This window comes from Diadema setosum, chromosome 1 (genome assembly GCF_964275005.1).
Source record: "Diadema setosum chromosome 1, eeDiaSeto1, whole genome shotgun sequence".
Taxonomy (NCBI): domain Eukaryota; kingdom Metazoa; phylum Echinodermata; class Echinoidea; order Diadematoida; family Diadematidae; genus Diadema; species Diadema setosum.
The window spans coordinates 19,309,994-19,331,843 of record NC_092685.1 but is presented as its reverse complement, the minus strand read 5'-3'; the positions used below and the strand labels follow the sequence as shown (position 1 = coordinate 19,331,843).

Here is a 21,850-nt window from a genome sequence, read left to right as displayed (position 1 = left end):
CAGGACACTCATATCTCGGATTTCACGAGACGTGAAGATAGAGGAAAAAAGTCTCGTCCGCCCGCATGCAGCTAGCTAGCTGCAGCGGTGTAACATTAGTTACGTGTGACCTGTGCAGAATGATTTCCAGAAGAACTGCAGGTGTTTTCGCCGGAATAGCTGGGACGCTATTCATTGGCTACTGCATATACTTCGATAGAAAGAGGAGGAGCGATCCATTATTTCGCCAGAAATTAAAAGAGCGTAAGTCATGTCTTGTTAGACTCGCTAAGATTAAATGGCAAGATCGGCTCATTTTGTATGTACATGAACCGGGGAGTATGCGACCGGAGTGCCCGGTCATTAGAGTCGCAAATGTAGTCAATGGTAGTCAGTGATTCCGCAACAAGTTCCGGTCATATAACGTTAACAAGTTAACATTAACGTTAGACATTATGTGTCAGCCCTTCTCAAGTTCTTGCCTGGCAGCCAACAGGACATCATTAGTAAAATTTGTTACTTTTCATCGATTAGATTTTCTAGGTGCCTAACATTATGTTAATGTTAAAAAAATGGCAATTGTGCACTTTTTTTTTATCATGCCTATGGTATGCTATTTGATCGGTGCGAGATTTTACCCTTTGCGAGCAGTGCGTGCGAAATCGAGTACCTATCATTCATCAAGCACCGCACCGCGGGTCTTCCGGCATTGTACTGTGTAAATGTGTGTGAGATTTCGCGTTGGTTTCGTGTGTGTGAATGTGTCAATGACTGTGCGTGTGAGTGATGAAAGCTCTTCCGGTACGCCACATCATTGCACATGAATCCTCTAATGGCAATGCCCTTCCTTGCGTGGCGCGATCGAGCGCGAGCAGACCCAGACAAACAGGGTGCTGTGCATTGGCACACAACGGAACGCAACGAGTGGTAAACTTCAGTGCTTCAATCATGACTTTAAATGAACGAATTTTGTGTATATCTTAATTAAGCAGGGAATCACTAATTAACCTATTTACTACGGTTTGGCTGCCATAGGCCATGTACACAGTTTAAGCAGCGCCTCGGTCAACACGGGGCAAGCGCAGATCCCCGACATGCATAATTCATGCCGCCCCGAACTGCACCGAGAATGCCTGCCGCTCCACCACTCAACTGTTAACTCCGGATTGTGTACAGAATATCGATATCTCGACTATCGGCTGTGCGATCGCAGCAATGAGAGAGCTAAAAATATCTTGGCCTCTTCTCTCTCGACCTCTCTCCGCTCCACGATGCGCTTAATTGCCAGGTCTTACCTCGTTGCTGATTGGCTGAACCACGACTGCATTGGCCATGTGTATGTAATGTGAGCACTGTGTCTCGCTTGCTGCATCGCTAGCATGCACAGCGCGTGTAGTCACTGCACGCTATCCCGCTCTCGTAACCCGTTTGTATGTATGGTTGAGGGGTCTAGATATCGCGCACGAAAATTTGTGATGCTCTTATAATAGAAATTATTCCACAATCGTACCTGAATTTCTCAATAAATATCACGAAAATGCAGAAAAATCACCTCCCAGAATCTCCTTATGATACGATGACGGAGTAGTACGCTGTCGCCATTTGTATGTCGGACTTAATTTTATGCGTTCAATTTCTCGGGGTATGTAAAGGTCGCGCAGCTGCCCTATGTCGTTTCATGTGTGAAAGTGTCTGCCCCTCTCTGTGACTGTAACATGCTTTGGCTTTCGTAGAATATTATAAACGATCGATCGAACAAATTACGAATTTTATCGGCTACGATCATACAAACGAGACAAGCGAAACGACACGTCTAGGCTACAACATCCTTTAAAAAGATTTTAAGCTAAGGTAGGTAAATTACAAGGTTAAAAATTGGAAATTTAGTGAAAAATTTGTTCGAAATCAAAATTTCTTACCTGCTTCCTCATGTTTAGCGGTTGTCAGGTATGTTTATTCCATGGGCGTATCGGCAAATTTTGCGCTTAGTCCTACGCGTAATATTGCTTGCTATACGCAGTTACGCTATGCGCGACCATTAAGTCCCTTAAGTACCCTTACTATACCCAAACAGCCTTGCAGTGCACCGCTGGTATCAGGTAGGTCGCTCGCTACGGAAATCTAACATTATCAACATTGATCTATGCACTTCAAACATCCTCGCACATACATTGCACATTACATACTCGCACACGGTAAAAGTAGTATCAAAACACAGATAAATCGCTCGAGAATCCATCAAAAAATACCACGAGGGTTAAAAAAAAAATTGCATGAATGACCAAAACTGCTCCTTTGATGACATATTCCTGGCACAGATTGCCGGAAAATTCCATAATATAGGGCGAAATTATACGGAAAATCTCTGTCGTTTTCCAATAAGCCATGGAGGTGTATATGGTATCAACGCAAAGCTTATGAATGGAAGAAAGCAGTGATGTCATTTTCGGAAGGCATTGTGGGAGAGCAAGCCAACCAATGAGGGAAAACCTTTCATAGTTGAAAGCGATAGCAAGCCGATCATCAACCGATACTAGCTTGCCGTCGTCTGCTATGGTAGGGTCAACGGCATGGTGCGTGCAGTGCGCTGAGCGAGACATGACGTCATCGCTCGTGAACGGTGGGAGTGCAAACCGTAGTGCTATTGCGGAGGACATATGTCCACTCGCGGCCTTGGCAAAATTATTCTGTGAAATAATAATTAAAAAAACCCGAAATCTTATCCCGATTCGTCAGTCTGTTAGTGTTTTAATATTTCGTCTACACAATTACCGTTTTAACGAGCGCAGCCCGACCAGGCGCCGTGAATAGGAATAGGATGTTCAAAATGGAATCTATTGTATCACAGACTACTGCCAACTTTCTCACATTTTGCGCCATGATCATGGCAATTTTCTGCGATGCAACATAGATATGTAAAGCTCGATAATCCTGCAGCGGAGAGCAAAGCCACGCGAAATCACGATCGCACATAGTGTTTGATGTGTCAACTAGCTCTGCAGGAGCGCAGTGAGTGAGTCAGGCTTTTAGTGACCGTATCACTTGTCAAACGGCGTTCCATACAGCAAGAGAAGCTCGCCAGCTGCTCAGTGTGGATTGGTTGATGGGATACCACCTTGGCACACAGCGAATGAGGTACCGATAATATAGGGCCGTAAAGTGCACAATTGCCCCCCAAAAAAGAAGTTAACGTTAGAATCTACCACTGTACCAGTAGTAAATTTACCACCAGTTTTCGGACACTGACTTAACGTTATCAATATCATGTTAACCATGTTAATGCTAAACAGTGTTACTTGAAATACTGTTAAGCTTTTCTGCAATATTTGTTCAACTCAAATGATACTAATCTAGATTTCTACAACAATGTATGCTAAATATATCTTAATGTAAATTTTGTTGAATAAAGCAAAAATGCCTGCAGCCAAGGTTCGACCTCCTGTGCTAAAATTCTAACTGTTAATTAAAGTCTAACATTTAGGGCCTACTATTTATAGTATAACTGCGACAAGCGTTGCAGGATTTTGGATCTAGAAAGGCCTAGTATCGCGGTTAAATATCACCTTAAATACTACAAAATGCGTCAATTTGAATACTTACCGGTGTATTCCAGTTATTGACAAGAGGTTACGCGGAACGCAATTGTCCGCTAATTTAATGGTCCATTTCTGTCCAAATCAATGATTTGAAATGATTCAGTCAGGAGGAATCTGCGAGATCAACAGCTGCCAAGATAAACGAGATTTGAAACCTCTGCGCTTGCATGAGTGGGTAGCAGTGTAGCCTTTTTGACCAGGCACTCTTGCTGCGCGACATCGTGTGGCGCCTGATTGCATGCTCTCTGGTGTGGGCGCGTTTCACTCGAACTCTTTCGCTTGCCACAACACAGCGCACAGCGAAAGGGCCTTGTTCAAAGGCTAAAATCATCACGACTCGTATCATCACGACGCGTATTTAATATATCGCCAATGCGCAAAGTGCCACGCAAAGGTTGCACCGAAAGCCAAAGAATGAACGGGAGGGATAGATATGAACTCGTAGAAAAACGTCTTTTCAAGACTACATGGGATTAATGTGGAAATTAACATGTGAATGTATTATATTAATAAGGTAAGAAACGTATGTATATTATAAAAGTAAGCCTTTTGCTTGTAAAATACGAAACTTATAGTACTGCAAATATATGTTTTTCTTTGTACAACGTACAGAGATAGCACTCTTTTGACTCGAGGCGCTCCCACAATATAACTGTGTACAAGGAGTGCCCCGGGGTTAATGTTACTAGTAAACCTTTACATTTCCATGTAAACGTCACCTACCATTAAGTCGCCATTAGCCAAGTGGCCACTCGTTCATTTATGTTCATGCACCTGTCGCTCTTTGTCCTTCTTGTACTCTATTATTTCATGTGTATGACTCTTTTTTTTACGTCGAGCAAAAGTAAGAAATATTTCCTTCCGTGACAGTGAAAAATCTGTGTGTGGCAGGCAAGAACTTTATGGACATGAACGTGTGTTTGAATTCGGTACCGGTACTGCGTTTCGTTTGACACACACACACACACACACACACACACACACACACACACACACACACACACTAATCATGGAGTGTGCTCACGCAACAGGTTGGGCATGTCCACTTTTTCATGGGGGAGGCAATATTTTTGAAGGGAGGGTAGTTAAATCACAATCACATGTCATTTTGAACTTTGGCATTTACAGCATTGGGTCGAACCATTTGATGATGGGTGTGTTTTGAAAAATGAGAGAAAATAGGATGGCAGCTCAACAGTGACAAAACAATTGTCCGATGGCGACCCTGTGAGAGTACCGGTACTGGCAAAATTAATGACGAATTGCATGTGTTGTGTGTGCATGGGTGCTGGAGTGAGAACCTGAGGGCATGCAAGCACGGCTGTTCACACAGGTCTGATGCAGATGTGCATTGTAACACGTGCAAGCTACACGCTGGCGACTCGTCACTAGTACTCTCATTGGGTCGCCAGATGGAAAATATCAATAACCCAAGTTTTTTCCCCATAAATTCATGAGTTGTTTTCATCACAAATTGCATGGAAGAGAAAGGTGAGAATTTTAATTTTCACGTGACAAGATTATCAAAGGATGAAATATCACTTTTGCTTGTTTCTAGTGTTATGTTTGATAATCTTTAAAAAAAATGGCTCAAGGCCGTGCGTGCGGGTCTAATGCATGTGCGTTAACACATGCAAACTGCACACTGCTGACGACTCATCAGTAGTACCTGTACTCTCGTCGGGTCGCCGGATGGAAAATACCAAAATCGTATGCTTTTCCCCATAAATTTGTGAGTTGTTTTCATCACAAACTGCATGGAAGAGAAAGTTGAGAATTTTAATTTTCACATGATGAGATCACCTATGTAAAGATGAAATATCAGTTTTATCTGTTATGTTTGCATGTGTCGTGTGTGCATGCAAGCTAGATTGTGAACCTGAAAGTAAGCACGCGTGGCTGTTCGTGTGGGTCTGACGTAGGTGCATTAACACATGCAAACTACATTGCTGGCGACATGGTTTCCCACATAAATTTATGAGTTGTTTCCATCACAAACTGCATGGAAGAGTAACTAGAGAGGCGAGAATTGTGATTTCACATGATGAGATCATTAATGGATGAATTATCAGTTTTGCCTGTTATTTGTAATGATAAAAAGAAAATTGGCGACTTCATGGTAATTGACGTTAGCAGTTTGTTTGATAAATAACCTACACCAAGGTTCGACCTCCCATTCCAAAATTTGACTGTGCACAAAAGCCAAAAGCATAGGTTTCTAAGTAGCTGGCGGTCGAACCGTGGATGGTGTTATGGTCGAATTATGGGCGGCTTGCTTTCACATTTCAACTGCATTTCTCATCTGACTTCATAAATCATTTGAATTATTAGTGATTTGAAATTAGCTAATAAGTATATCCGGAGAGTTTGGTGCAGTTTGTTTCAGTAGAATTTGAGATATGTAGTTAAAGCGCTAACCCTTAAACCCCCATGCTTTTTAGCTCACCTGAGCCGAAGGCTCAAGTGAGCTATTGCGATCGCTCTTCGTCCGTCGTGCAGCGTGCGTTGTCCGGCGTCTGGCGTGCGTAAACTTTTTACATTTTCATCTTCTTCTTGAAAACCCCAAGACCGATTTTCACCAAACTTGGCAAGTAGCATCCCTTGGGGTTAGGATCTCAATTTGTTGAAATGGGCACCATGCCCCACCCAGGGGGCCCCCAGGGGACCCCCAACCCCCCAAAATTAAGGAAATGTTAAGGTCCAAATTGGGGCCTAAATTGTACATTTTTATCTTCTTCTTGAAAACCTCATGATGGATATTCACCAAACTTGGCAGGTAGCATCCCAAGTGGGTTAGGATCTCAATTTGTTAAAAGGGGCACCATGCTCCTGCCCCCAACCCCATCCCCCCAAATTAAGGAATCTTAAAAAAAAAAAAAAAAAAATTCTTCTCTAGAACCAGAAGTGATATAACTAAAATTGATACTATGAGTTGGGGGGTCCGAATTTGGGCCCTAATTGTACATGTTCATCTTCTACTTGAGAATGTCTGGTCAAATCATGGTAGAGCTTTGTGTAATTTAGATTAGTGACTGCATGAAAGGTGAACTTGAGATACTTAGGTGAGCACTAGACCCGCGGGTCTCTTGTTATTTTTATGTAATAACATTTTAGCATGCTTTTTATTTCATAAATGCAGGAAGGAGAAAAGCAAAGTCTCATTCAAGCCAATCAGCCGGTGGAGCAAGTGTCGGGGGACGAGCAATTGAGGTTTGTCAGTTAAAATTTAATAGTATTCTAAGTAATGAAGTCTTTGATTGCAAATAGAAAAAAAAAATAATGCAATTAGACATTTCAAAGTATGAACCTTCATGTTCATATTTTAAAAAAGAAATGGTTTAACTGATATGAGTATGTCATTTGGGAAAATGATTTTCCAGAAGGGTGGTTTGAATGGAAATAAAATGATTTTACTGTTCATATCCATACACAATTCATTCTGTCGAAATATAAGGGTAGAATGAACTGCCAATAAAAGTTTGTTGTGTTTCAGTCAGAATGCTCATTATGCCTTACAACTGAAACCTTCATGTATGACCAGTAAAAATGATTCATTGAAATTTTTGACTGATATGCCTGATAATCTTGGTACCTGGCAATGCTTTGAAAAAATGGCTTGCATTTGAAAGAGTTTAACCTGACCTTTTTTTTTTTTCTTTTCATAATTGTGTGATGTTAATTTTTCTAATGATTTGCTGTAGCTGCCTAACTTGCAAGATGCAGAAGCAGTCCAGAAGTTTTTCCTGCGACAAGTTCAGATGGGAGAGGAACTTCTTGCCCAAGGTTGGTGCATCAAAGATAAATATGTGCAAAGCAGCAGCACATCCAATTTGCTATATGAAGGATCCATCCAAACTAAGTCTTCTTTCACATGCGTTTAGTTTTTGGTGGTATATTTGTTGATATGTTTTTGCTTGGGTTTACATTACAATATGTTTGAAATTGTCTCTTCTGAACTAGACATCACAAGTAACATGTTACATGTCAGTTGTGATGTTTAGTTCAGAAGAGACGATTTCAAACATAACAGATTTACTCCAATTAGTATTTTCCATGTAATTGCATGGTACATTTCACCTCGCAAAGATTAGAGGGAGATTATTGTAGGGTTTCTGCTTACATGATACGTAGTGAGGAAATGTGCAAATCTGTTTGTATTGTAAGCAGTGATTCAGTGTTCATTCAATGTAGCAAACTGTGTGCAGTGATGCACTCATTGCCATTTGATAAAACAAAACAAAAACATTTTTTAAAAATTGCTTTCACACAGGCATGAGATTGCAGTATTTCTGCAAATACTGTAAATTGCTGACAGCTAACATGCTGTCAGTGGCTGTATGTGAGTTTGGCTGTTGTACTGACAATTACTCCACACCAAAAGACATATTGTAAAACATGATATATTCGCGGCACGAAATTTTCGCGAATTGGAGCCGACGGCCTTTTTCGTGGCATGAAATTTTCGCAAATTGCCATTGCCGTTCAATGCATATAGTGTAGACAAGAAATTTTGCATGCATTTTAATTTCGCAAATCTTGGGCGGTCACAAAATCATAACGCACGTGAACATTCCTCGTTTTACAGTAGTTGAGAAATGATAAATCCCTAGGTTTTTGCAGTGGACACGGCAAAACAGCCAGAGAATTTGATATAGTACAAAACTCTCTTGATTAATTCAACTCCATGGTCTATCTCTTTGCCTCTTTGTTCTTTATCTTCTCTGTTTCTGTCTGTCTGTCTGTCCCTTTCATTTTCCTCATGCACCACTGGTCGTGCATCGTCCTTTCATTGCAGGTGACTTTGAGAATGGTGTGGAACACCTGAGTTATGCTGTGGCTGTGTGTGGCCAACCCCAGCAGCTGTTGCAGGTCCTCCACCAGACCCTGCCCAATACAGTCTTCCAGTTGCTGGTAGAGAAGCTGCGGGAAACTAGCAAGGTATGACAGTGTTAACTCGTCCTGTTCTCTAACTTAACATGTGCATAAAATGAGTGCCAAATGATTTTTTCATGATCTTCATGTTATCTTTTTTTTTTTTTGTGAATCTTGCCTCTGTAGTAAGATGAAATATAAATCTGGATTGATGATACCCTTTCTTAAGTCTGTTTTGTCCGTTCAGTTATTCATATGAAAGGAAATGTACAAAACTTAACATTTCAAGTTAGCCTGCCAAATTTATGGATTTTATCACTTAAGAATAGAGGCATAATTCTTCCCAAACCAGGAAGACGAATCATAAAAATGTTGCACACAGGCTGTGAGATGTAATTGCTTTCATTTTCTGTGTATTCGTACCACTGGATTGCAGAAAGTCAATAGCATGGCGGCTGGAAAGAGTAGTGGAGCAACGATACAAGAAGTTGATGACCTGGAATAGATTCTTTGATGCATATGGACCCCCCAAAAATGGGGAATCAATTATTTTCAAAACAGCAAGAGACTTTCACATCAGCAGTGTTTGGGTGTTGCCACAGTGGAGGAGGCTGCCTCAGACATCACAAATCCTGTGTGAGGGTGACAATCTTGATTGTGATCCCAGCTTCAGGTAATTGGGTTGAGATAGTGAAATTGAATCGTCCCACGGATGCAGTGCTGTTATGAGAGTAGTTGTGAGTAAGGAAGAATTTTTTATCCTTTGGCGCATCTTCAGATTGCATTTTGCCATTCAGAAATTTAGCAGAGGATGGTGATCTGGCTTTGGTATTGTGTATTTTGTAGAACCCCTAAAAACCTTATGCAACCCATGGCCTATCCTTTTTAAACTGTCTTTGATTGATTAACTGAAACTCAAATTACAGACTACGTACACATGCATGTACAATATGCAAGCACACACACAGACACAGGTGTCGCAGACATTGAAGACTGCAAAATGTTAGATACAATGATATTACCCTTAGTTTAGTTCTTTGTGATATGCCAAAATGTGTAAAAAGTTGAAAATGTAAATGTACTATAAATATGGTAAGTGTATTGATTTTCCAGATGCTCTAATGAATAAAAATTGAGTGAGAGAATATTTTCAGATGATAAATTGGGCTACCATTCATACAATTTCTTTGCACTAAATGCATTTCAAAAAAATGCAAATAAATCTTCATATCGAAACAGAAACACAGTTGCTGTGTTCAATTACGAGAGTGCAGTAAAGCAAAGTTCATGTATGAAGTGAGTATTGTGCAAGATGGAACATGTATAGTTTTGAAATGCAGCATGGGATGATTTACACATCCTGCAATTATCTACTTGAGATTATTTTGTAAAGTTGCTAGTGTTGCAGTTCAAGTGAATTTTGCAGTGTCGCCCATCACCATTTTGATATCACTGTTTAATTATGCACTCTTCTTTTTTCCTGTTTTAAAAAGGACTATTTATTGAATTAGTAGTGATGAGACGACACCTTTCACTGCAGAAGGTGTTATACAGGAAAACTTTGTGATGAGGTTGATGATACTGCCTACACAGTAAATAGGCTATGCAATGATACATACTGTTGCATTCACATTTGCACTCTCTCTAGCATCTACTTATGTAGGTGCCAAAAGAGAAGAGAATGACATAATGACAACAAAACTTGCCAAATTCAATGAAAAACATCTTTATCTCCTCGAATCTAAATCTTTCGAAAGTTACTGCTGCTGCACTGCTGCTTACAGCTGTTGACAGAATTGATTAATTTCCCTTATGTGCTTAGCAGCAGCAGTGCATGCTTAAAGGGTTTTCTTGAAAAACTGTCTTGAACAGACTTTATGAATGTGTCCGATGGTCGGCGTAATTGCATGGCGTATAGAGCAGTGCAGTAAGTCTATGTCTCTGCAGAGAGTAATTACTTTGTAGAAGAGGTACTGCTGTGCCACGAGCGTGAATACCTGTGGCCAAATATATTTCTCTAATTATTGGTATGCATGAAATGCATGCTTTGAGCATGATTTACCATCATTTCTCAGTATGAGCAATTCATTATTTCCACTGAACAAGATGCAAGGAGAATAGGGACAGTGAGCTCTCCTGTATTGTTATCTCACCACATATGCCTTCTTACAGTGTAATAACGAGGCTCCCCTCCTACCTTGAGGGCGTGTCTTGTGGTGCATATGGAAAAGAGATGCCATTTCATTCATTATAGTGTTAAAAGACTGTTTCGCCTATAGAAGCATGCATAATACTGCCCTCCTTGGTCAAGTTTTGGTGTACAAATGCATCAAGAAGGATTGGCATAACTAATTGGATTTAATTTGTAACATTGTGAGTCAGAATAGTAACATTGCATCGGGATTGATGCTCATGACAGAGTTGACACAGGCTCATTGTTGTTTTCTTTTTTCTTTTTCTTTTTTAAAGTATAAATGCACACATCATTGTTGGGCATATTGGAAGCTGCATTTGGCAGCCACAGCAAGCAATACAATGTACATAACGATATTGACACCGTATATGTATGTGTAATTGTAACCTTGTCCTGAAGTCTGTCGGCCTGTTACCATGGGAACACAAGGTGTATTGCGGATGAGTCAGCATCTTGCTCCACATGTATCCTGGCTTAGTTGTGGGGATGGTACTATGTGAAGAAGGTACATGTTATTTATTCATTTTTGTGTCATACTGATGCATCTAGTAATGAATGTATTGTACCAAATGATTTTTGGTCTTGTATATTTTTGTAGGAAAGGACAGACAAATGCCCTTTTTTACCCTAAAGTACATTTTACTTTTACATGTTGGTGGCAAGAATACAATGGATTTAACTAGACAAAAAGTGTCAGAGATGTTTTAATTCTTTTTAATGTGTACCGTCAAGTAATGAACGTATGTAGATTTTGCAGTGACTGTTAAGTTTCTGTTTGTCTCTGTGTTTGTATGCGTGTTATCATAACAGCTTCAATTGGGGATATTGTAGTATTTCACTCTGGGCACGTGATTGCTTGTCTAAAACAAATGAAATACTTAAGTTGTACAATGTATAATATTCCTGTCCATTTTGCATATTTTAGACCTGCATGTAGGCAAATATTGCTTCAGACTATCAAAACGGTGAAATTTGAAAATGTGTACAGTATCCTCAATTGTTGTGTATGGACGTATACGCTACATGAAGTCCAATTTTTTTACTTACTAAACTGATTTTTTTTTTAATGATTTTCAACTCAATTAGTCAATTTATCAGAATAAAGACTCCCCCCCCCCCCCCAGGAGACAAATGTAATAGAGTATGCCCAGTTACCTTCAACAAATTATCATAGCCCCAGTTGAAGCATCTTCTGAGAATGTGTGTGTGTGTTTGTGTGTTGTACGTACTTGGGGAAGGAGGGTGTATGAGGGAAGACATTGATTCATTCATTACTGATGCCATGAAATGGTCATGTGACACCAGATACTACACAATATCGAGGTACCCTGAATGTGTACCATTCATCAGTCTCTGTTAACTATGTGATTAAAAGTCTGTTTTAAAACATCCTGTGATGTGCAGGAATATGATATTGTAAATAGCCATCAGATTCCAATTTTCCATCGAACAAATACTGCTTGGTGTGGAAATGAATGTACTAACAAAGCAGCTATCAGTGGCTTGTATATATTCCTGAAATATGACCAACAAAAAAGTAGGCAGTGACAAAATCTCTGAAAATGAATACATTTTCAACCAGACGTTTATCACACATTACAGGGTATGTACACTGAAAGTCAATGTAATGTCATAAGTAGCACTCTGTCCCATTTCAAACTACATGTGTTGGTATTTGTAGCTTATAGTGTTTGTTGTCTTAACATGGACTGCCACACTTCGGAAGACTTGATTTCCTTTAAAAACACATGCCAATGAAATTCTGAAATTCTCTGGCATGAAGGAGATTTCTGTTCAGAGAAAACCAAGAAATAATCAGTGGTGTGTATGGAATTTATCAACTGATACACATACAGTGTAAATTCTGTGGGCAACTATCTTCTATATGTGCATTTTACTGATACGCATACATTGCTTTTAATTCAAAAGGTCCACCATATTGATCAAAGTGAAGCATTGGCCACACATTCACACATGCAGTAGGTATAAACTAGCTGTGTTGTCATGCATGCACTATGGCAACTGAGACTGGGTGTATGCAGGGGCCAGCCGTACATTTACTGGTATATTGCTCAACACTTTTTTTTTATAAAATGGGTTCAAGAATGTAGCCAATCAAAAGTGCTGAAATGAGTCAAGTGTGTGCTCTTGATTTTCTTACTAACATGCACGGCCATGCAAAAAGTGCAACGAAAAGTCATAACTCTCAGATATTCACAATGTAGTGCAACATGTTGCACAATTGTGAATACCCTCGAGTGCGCTGCATCTCCACTAACACACTCACACCTGTGCATTATTTGTATAGCATCAAGTGATGCAATTGTGTTGTATTGTTTCAGAGTGTCAACAAGACCCCCCCCCCCAGATCCTGGCCCCCAATGGCACGATCGCTACAAAATTTTGGCTAAACATAGAGCCGGATGTGGACTACAAGATTATATGGTTAGACAATAGCAAAATATTGATTTTCTATTTTTAGTTGATAAATTATGCACATTTATGCATGAAATCATATTTCTGCCATTAAGAAGGTAGAAGGATTGCTTTTTTTTTTTTAGTCAGAATTCCTCAAGACAAATTGAAAAATTTTCTCACAAAAAGATAGCACAATCAAAATCAATTTCCTTACATTTTTAGTGTTTGGTCAATTTCTTATGTATTTCATTGTTTTTCAATCTTTTGTGCTTTTTTTTTTTTTGCCAAAATTTGTTGCAGACACTTTTTCATGCTTATCTACATTAGGATTGATTAATTTCAATGACCAAAAGTGGAAATAATCTAATTTATATAATGCAATTGGCATTGGATTTGCACTAATATTACAAATTTGAGCTGTTTTGGGGCTTGCATGTACAAAACATTACTTAACTTCAGAACGGTGTACCAGGACATGGCAAATTTGGTCTCACAATGTGAGGAAGACTTAAGAAATAAAGTCATGAAAATGTCGGCGGGGGTTCAATTGACCCCCCCCCCCCCCCCCCCCCCCCCCCCCCCCCGTTAAGATATGGTTAAAGAAGCAGGTACTAGGCCTATGTACCTATTCAAATTAATGAATTCTTGAATTATTTTTATTGCATCTGATTGATGAATTGCCCTTCATTGACCTAAAAAGCACCAATTATTCAGTGTTTCAGTAGTAGCCATGATAAGAATCATGGGCATACTTGCTTGAGTGGGACCAACAATCTGATTACTAGACATCAATGAAGGTAAATTTGTCAATCAGATGCAATGAAAACAACTCAACATATTAAAGAATTCATTAAAGTAAATTCTTTCCACTCATAGCAGTCATTAAAGATTGTCTCTGTGATTTATAATCTTTTCTATAAATACAAATACTGTATATAGTGCATCACACATACATCATCAGAATCTGCACACAACAAATGCACAAATTAAAAGCACACACACACTGAAACAAATGCACACTTGCACTCAAACATCAAATAATCTTCTTGGCTTACTGCACAGAAAAGCTACACTTACACAAGTAACACAAACCCTCTGGTTTCCATTTTTCCTATTTAATGCAAGTTAAATGAAGATACACAATACAATTGCTGCATGTGGCCATACATGACAAGTCCAGTACATGAGAATAAAGATACTTAAATAAATCTATACCTCTATGGTACATTCGTACATACACTTTCTGGTATCCCATAGCAAAACCCCATAACTAAATTGATGTAGCATTTAAGACCTGCTTAGAAAAATATAATATGTAAATGATAAGGTTAAAAGTACACAGTATATGGACATCAACAATTTACAGAGTTTGCATTTACATGGGAATTACAAAATGGCAATTGTAAAAGAGATAATACAAGGCTGTCCCACCTCATATTTTGAATACAAATGAAGTGATGAGACTGAGAATGTAGACTAGCCACAGCAAATGTTTATTTTAGTCAATAAGTACAAAACAGCCATTAGAAAATGGCATCCTGAAGTCTGCAGCCAGCCTTCGAAGTGTGTTAAAATTGGGATTGGTGTAGTAGCCAGTGGGAATGTACCTCGTTCCAGGCCCTCAACTATCAAGAATTAATAAATATATTTGAATACAGTAAGGTATTTCATCATCATCTTTCTATTGACACAGAAAACACTGCTTGCAATTCTGGTCCCATGCAAGGCAAAAACACAGGATAGCTCATCCTCTGGGCTACCAGTATTTCATTTCAATGTTGTCAACTGCAATGAAAAGTTAAAAGAGAGAATAAATAAGGACAGTACACTCCGTTAAATGCTGTACACACATATCATATCAACTGAGTATTGACGCCATATGGCAAAAATAGATCCCATATCTGGGGCAGGGAAAGCTATGAAGATAGAAGATGTTAGAATCTATAACATAAATGAATATTGATGATTGTGACAGTAGATCACACGTGTGTCAAGTTTTTGTGAAATGAAAGTGATTGAAAATTTCCATCATGGGCAGTGTCTCCGTGACAAATTGTATAATATGAATTATTTTCACACATTGACAGTATGGTATCTAATAGGTAAAGTGACATACACATTCTTTCCAGTATGTGCACACTGCAATGCAATCAAGAGCACATGAGAATATCAACAATGCCTGCAGGCCATGGATGTTATTCTTTTGTTAATAGATACATTCTTTCCTGGAAATACATGTTTTAAAAGAGGTATTGAAGTCTGCAACAGTGGATTCATTTGGTCAAACAACTTTATGTCATGCCTTAAAATGTGACTGACCATTTCACTTATGCTTACAGGGAATAATATTTCCTGCAAAACATGATCACAAGATAGAATAGCGACATTATTTCATTTTGCAAACATAGTGCCATCCCAGTTATATCGATAACTTATAGGTGATTACTTTCCTAAATGAAATCATAATTGAACAGTCTATGTGACAGAGCCCACGTGCTGTGCAGTCCTTTTGAAGACAGACATGATGACGAACAAACATTAAACTGAGTGCAGTGCTTCACAGAGACCACTGAAAAGTACATAACCTTTGCACAGTACGTAGCATTAGACATGAATGATGAGCATTGTCAAAATCATATTCAAAGTAATGATGCAGAAATGATGAACATGACAGTAACATTGATACTACAAATACTGAAAAGAATGGTATGTAATCTTTCACATAATTATAATAAAACAATAAATACAACAATGACATCAGTGAAAAAGATAAAGATAACAATCATAATAACAATAACAATGATCATATTCATGATCATAATAACAATAATGATCATATTCATAATCATAATAACAATGACAATAATACAATTTAATAATAATAGAAAGAGTTGGATTAATCACCACATTTGAAAGTTGAAACACACAGACACACCTTTCACAATATCTAGCGGTTGACCGATTTTCTAATACCTGTGGAAGGTACACAGAGCATGGTTACTCAAAATGGACCAAGACCGGACAAGACCCACAACAAAGACTTAGAGAGCAAACCATCTGATGGTCTCTCACAAGTTGACATGATACACCAGCTATGCAAACGTAGATTTAAAGGAAGCACAGATCATTCACTGTTCAACCTCAATGGTAAAATATGCTACTCCTCCGTTTAATTTGTATTTTTCACTCTCACTTCACAAACTTCCAAATCCATCCCTTAGAGTCCAGGAACAGACAACTTTTCACCTCTGAAACAAATACCATCCATGTACAGATATGAAATCTATCAGACAGATACACACATTTATTATGAGAACACAGGACACCACCACGAGTTAATGACATCACCACTGATGTGTTACTGGCAGAAAAATCTTTGGTTACGATCACAAGACTCTTTCATATGTATGCCTTTGTTCCAAGCCAGTACTACAAACATTATATAAATTATGCATTATGTATCAGAAATACAGCCAGCTATTTACTCTTTAAATATTTGACCAGGTTTGTAAGAAGCACATTTCAGTGAATAGCCTTTTACTTACTGTAAAAGCCATTATTTTCATGAGGGTTTAATTTTCACGAATTTTGTGAATCACGGTTGGACCGCAAATTTGACAACAGGCAAAAATACCCCGAACAGGCATCAGTGCAATTATGATAGCTGTTAAGTCAAAATCCCAAAAACAACATCTCCCGAAAATGTCTGTGACCTCCTCATTTGCAAAAATAACAGCTGTTACAGTAATTGTTCACATCTGCTGTCATTTTCACTCTTTCATGAATATGATCCAAGTGATATATCATCCCTTTTCTTGCTCAAAAAAAGAAATACAACATGACATAGTAGTAATTAGTACATCAAAAAGTGACCTTCACATGTGCTCTCAGACGGTGCTGTCTTAACACTTGAAATATGACGTACAGAAAAGACTTCACAAATATGTTTATATATGATCCATTTTATTGCTCCAGCACTGCTAAATGGTTGCATAGCACTGTGTGCATACCAGAGAAACACCTCTAAATATATATTGTAATTTGAAAAAAAAAAAAAAAAAAAAAAACGGAAAAACAAAAATTTACCTGGACCCTGTTGCACATAGTGTATGACCAAGGAGGTGGAACCTGGTATGACTGATCTCAGACTCAAAAGTCAAACATGAATGATTGACCATTATTTTGAAGTTCTTCAGCCAAGAATAACAACGTTTTCCACTCATAGTACAAAAATTGAATTTCATATGGTTTTGGTACCCGACTAATGGAAAAATTGTGAGGTGATGACATCACCAGCTCACCCATTTCCATACTGTATAAGTTGCTATTTTTAGCATATTTTCACTGCTGTGCTCATGAAATTTTATTCTTTCTTTTCAGAAAAACTTGCAACTGGTTCAGAATTCCCCTTTAATCCATATTTAGATTGGTTGGAGGTTGAGTTTTTGATTTGATGCAGAAAAGGAATTCAGGCACAATAGGGTCCAAGTATCCAAGTGGCATGCACTGTCTATTAGATGATGAGACACGTCAGATTAAGAGCAGCATTCAGCATTTAATAAGTGCCAGTAACTGAGAAGATAACTAAAACAATTCCTCTTTTTTTTTTTTTGGCTTAATGATTATTTAAACATGATCATTACAACATGTAGTATATCAAACTTGAAAGGAGAAGGGAGAAACATGTGACAAAACAGAAAATTGTCATATGTTAGCAGGTAGGACATCACTTGTGACCAGGCATTTGCACACTTGCACAAAAGTGCAATATCTCAAATTTCTTGGGGGACAAAAAAACCCAACAACCAAATAACAGAGATCATGTAACAGTATGAGTAAGTCTCCTAGATGTTAACATTATATCACTCATGTACACTATCAGACAAGCCATTGCAGTGTTTCATTGTTCTTGATATCACTGTGAACAAGTTACGGGCAGTCTGACATTTTGCACTACTTCTTCTCTGACTGAAGACAAAATATCACCTGGTAAACCCAAATTTGAGGGGAAAATCCCTCAAAATCCACTCCAGAACTGTTATGCGGAACAGGACAAATTATCATAGCTACTGTCACCATACAAGGACATGTCCTCAAAAACAGTCTTGCAGTTTTACTTTTGAAAACAAACAAATCTTCAATAATGCTGTTGTAGCATGGAGAAACAATATGATCCATATGCATCTTAATATTTTACAAGCATTACACAAAGTAGAGGGAGATGAACTGAAGAAAATTTACACCTCAACCTTCACACCTCTGACTCATATTCTCTTGCTTTCATTACACAAAGTAGTTACTTCAGGCAATACCTATCTCTCAACTGAGAGGAAAAAAGAGAGCACAACATAAAGCAAGACTACAACAAAAGATATATAAAAATGTCACATTGTGAATGCCATTACATGAGTTGCAGAACAAAAACATTTTGTAAAAGGATCCGAGAATGGAATGCACATGTTTTGGTCACAGTATCACATCCAAGTTTATGCAGAATGTAGTGTACCGGTACTCATACCTATCTGAGCAAATGGGGAGAAGGAGGGGGAGAAGACAGCATTTCATGTTCTAAAGACTGACAAGCCGCTCATTTAACCCGTTCCATACTGAATTCTGAAATCCCCTAAGACTTAATACACAGGCCACCAGGTTCCAGTATAAACGGGTCAACATGTTTTCTGAGTAATAAGGGCAGCCCACACTCATCGATATGGTCTGTGCTCAGTGGTATTTGGTGAGCCATACTACATTGTACATACCTACAGCACACACTGTGTATAGTGTCTGTGTCTGATTACAGATTAATAAGAACCAAACATTTCATAACTGGTGTATGCACACAAGTATGTTTCTCCTTTTTTTTTCTTCTTTTTTTTTTTGTCTCTGAAGGGTGAAATTTGCCCCTCCTTTTGCATGCTAGCTACACTCTTATCTATCTGAGTAGGCAAGATGCCAAAATACACATTCTTGTATTTTTTTTTATATAAAAGGCCACTTTTTCTTCCAAAATCTTATCCTAAGAAAAGCATACAAGGATGTACATACATATCGTCGCTGGGGTAACAAGACCTTGTATCTCAAATTTTGGTGAAAATGACTTTTAAAAAAAAAAAAATTAATGGTCAGATAATCAATTTAGTGATGTCCTGTCCAAATTCTAGCTGTCTTACCCCAAAAATGAAGCCGCCACAGCATACCACAGGAAAGGGAATCCATTTGTTACAGTGCTTTGGCTGCCATGTTTTTTTTTTTTTTTTTTTTGCCCTTCTAAACATTTGACATTTTGTAGATTTGAGGTCTTGTCATCCCAGTGACGATGTATTGCATACAACAAGTAACAGAATATCCTTAAGAGATATAGTAGGCTGGCGATGCTTAGAAGCATCCCACTCCTGGTACCCTCATCCATCATCATTTCAGAACCTTATACCATCAGGTGGTGAATTAGGAGTAAATATAAACTAACAGAAAAAAAAAACAAACAAACAACTAAGCAGCAACAATGAGCTTTAAGGATGGGCATACTAAGGTACACAGGCGCGGTGGAGCACCCCAATTATCTCGCAGAAATCCATCGGCAGCCGAGCCTCATTTGCATAAAGTAAACAACATGTACTCGCGTAGTTGAGAAAAAGTAAACAACTTCTCAAGCTAATAACAATTTAAGGAAACCTATTTTCGGATTAAAATTGAGTTAGTTTGAATTTGAAAACATGTCCGAATATGCACATATAACATATTAAAGGATTTGACAATGATAAAATGTGAAATTTTAGCGAAAACCTGGCGAGCAAAATTACCAAAAATATGCCTCGAAAATCATCCTAAAATTCACGAAGTGTGATTGCGGAACCAAAGCGCCATTCGAACAAAGTACACCGACATTTATTTATCTGCTTGCATTTTAAATTTCATACCGTAATATTCCCGGCCATGGTTGTGTCGGAAAAAAACAGAAGGTGATGTCAAAAATGACACGAACGCAAAGCGTACAGGTCGGTCCCATGTATATGTAATCATGTCACTGTAGCGTTGCATGTCACAGCACACACAACGCATTGCTGCATGCAGCGTGCGCAGCAGCAGCTCAGCAGTCACCACCGTGCGACACTCAGCAAAATTGACTGCGTCACATGCAAACCAACAATGAGCACGAAATCCTGAATCTCACGTTATGCTCAATATTACGGGAAAAGAAATGACGTCATTTTCAATTGTTTCACTGACTACAATTTTCTATTCCAAACCCTGTAGAAACAAGTTGATTTCTCAAAAAGTACAGGTGGAACCAAGCGAAAACTTTCACCATACATGGATTGAGGCCTGATGAACTTATGTTGCCAATTTCGGACACATTGGAGCCCGGCCAAAGTCCAGTCGGAAAAAAACAGAGAGCATGTTTTGCGAGAGGTGATTTTCAAAAGGCTTTAATATCTCAAGTTCTAGTGCAGCAAATTTCATAATTTTTTCATCAAAAGGAAGGTTTTTAAAAACTTAGATAGTGTGGGAAGTTTGAGTTTACTAGCGGCACGCATAGCGGCACAAGGAGAAGGTAAAGATTTGACTTTTTCATGCACACAGTTTCGGGCAGCCGTGGATGCCCGTTGGAAATTCATATAGAACGGGGCGATAATGAGATGCAAATTGGGGTGCTCCACCGCGCCTGTACACATGTGACTTATTCTTCTATTCCTAACAAACAACTTGCAATGTTTGATATTCATTTAAATAAATATAAAAGGGAATCAGGGGCCTTACTATGTACATCTATAGCAGGATTCCATAAGTTTGGTTGCAGTGCAACTGAGTGACATTCTGATTCAAATAATTCAAGGATAATGAATACTATGTATTATGTACAGTAGTACAAAACAAAGCAGTATATACAAGCCAAGGCTGGCCTATGTTACAAAATGTGAACCAAATGTGTCATAAAATTACAAGCAGTGTATAAATTACATAAGTATAATGCTTCACTTTGTTATTATTATGGTTGTCCATTCGTAATATCAAACCAACAATACCAAAAGTAATGCAAATGTATGTACAATGAAATACATCTTGTACCACGAATACAGATTATATGAATACAAATTTTCCACACAGAAGTACATTTGAAATTGTTAAAGAGCAAAATGAGCTAATCACAATAGCCTTGGCTTCATGTCTCTTTACGGAATTCACTCAAATAGTCTCCAAACTATGAAAAGATAAATTATGTTGGTCACTTTGCAAAGTTTCATCCAAATTGTAACTGATTTCATTCTTCCTTCAGACTTCTACATTTGCCTTTTGCATTAATAGAAAAAGAAAAAAATAATGCTAGCTGTAAGTGCAACCTTGAACAAAAATATGTGAATACACAGATGTGAACGGCAAAGTCAGGTGATGTGTGGCCATAACTCAAATTAGTGTTATGGTGCATTGTGTATTGCCATGATTATGCCAAGTTAATCAAACTTTTCTCGAGAAGGATTAAGAAATGTGACAGATGATAGCATCTCTCAGTTGTCTGGTCAGACTATTGTCAAAGCATAGATGTTCAATTTAATCATCTTCTATGATGAGGTGACTGTGACAGCAAGCAAGTTTTCCACATCTGCACTTTCTTTCAAATTATCATCTGTGTCACAACATGCACAATTTATTAAATTTTCAGAAATTAAGGGTAGCAATGTTAAGAAAGAATTACAATATATCAGAGGTAGTTATTCTGCAGTCCATACATTTATCCCCTTTCCACATAACGCCCACTGGAATTATCATCATGTTGTCATCCAAAACCTCTCCT

At 38.4% G+C, this 21,850-nt stretch overlaps 1 protein-coding gene across 1 annotated transcript; it reads left to right on the top strand.

The window, feature by feature from the left end:
* The first annotated feature begins 79 nt into the window (after positions 1-79).
* On the top strand, positions 80-11,907 carry LOC140234614 (mitochondrial import receptor subunit TOM20 homolog). The gene is made up of 5 exons (XM_072314643.1): positions 80-243; positions 6,715-6,785; positions 7,277-7,358; positions 8,371-8,513; positions 8,884-11,907. Exons 1-5 carry the CDS (start codon positions 120-122, stop codon positions 8,950-8,952), a joined length of 489 nt encoding a protein of 162 aa, XP_072170744.1. The 5' UTR covers positions 80-119; the 3' UTR covers positions 8,953-11,907.
* Positions 11,908-21,850: the final 9,943 nt, after the last annotated feature.

Bases quoted from the DNA above. Each gene is read 5' to 3' on its own strand.
- LOC140234614 (XM_072314643.1), top strand. From the start codon at position 120: ATGATTTCCAGAAGAACTGCAGGTGTTTTCGCCGGAATAGCTGGGACG. The intron at 6,786-7,276 runs GTTTGTCAGTTA...GATTTGCTGTAG, and splicing joins TCGGGGGACGAGCAATTGAG to CTGCCTAACTTGCAAGATGC. The intron at 8,514-8,883 runs GTATGACAGTGT...ACTGGATTGCAG, and splicing joins AGCTGCGGGAAACTAGCAAG to AAAGTCAATAGCATGGCGGC.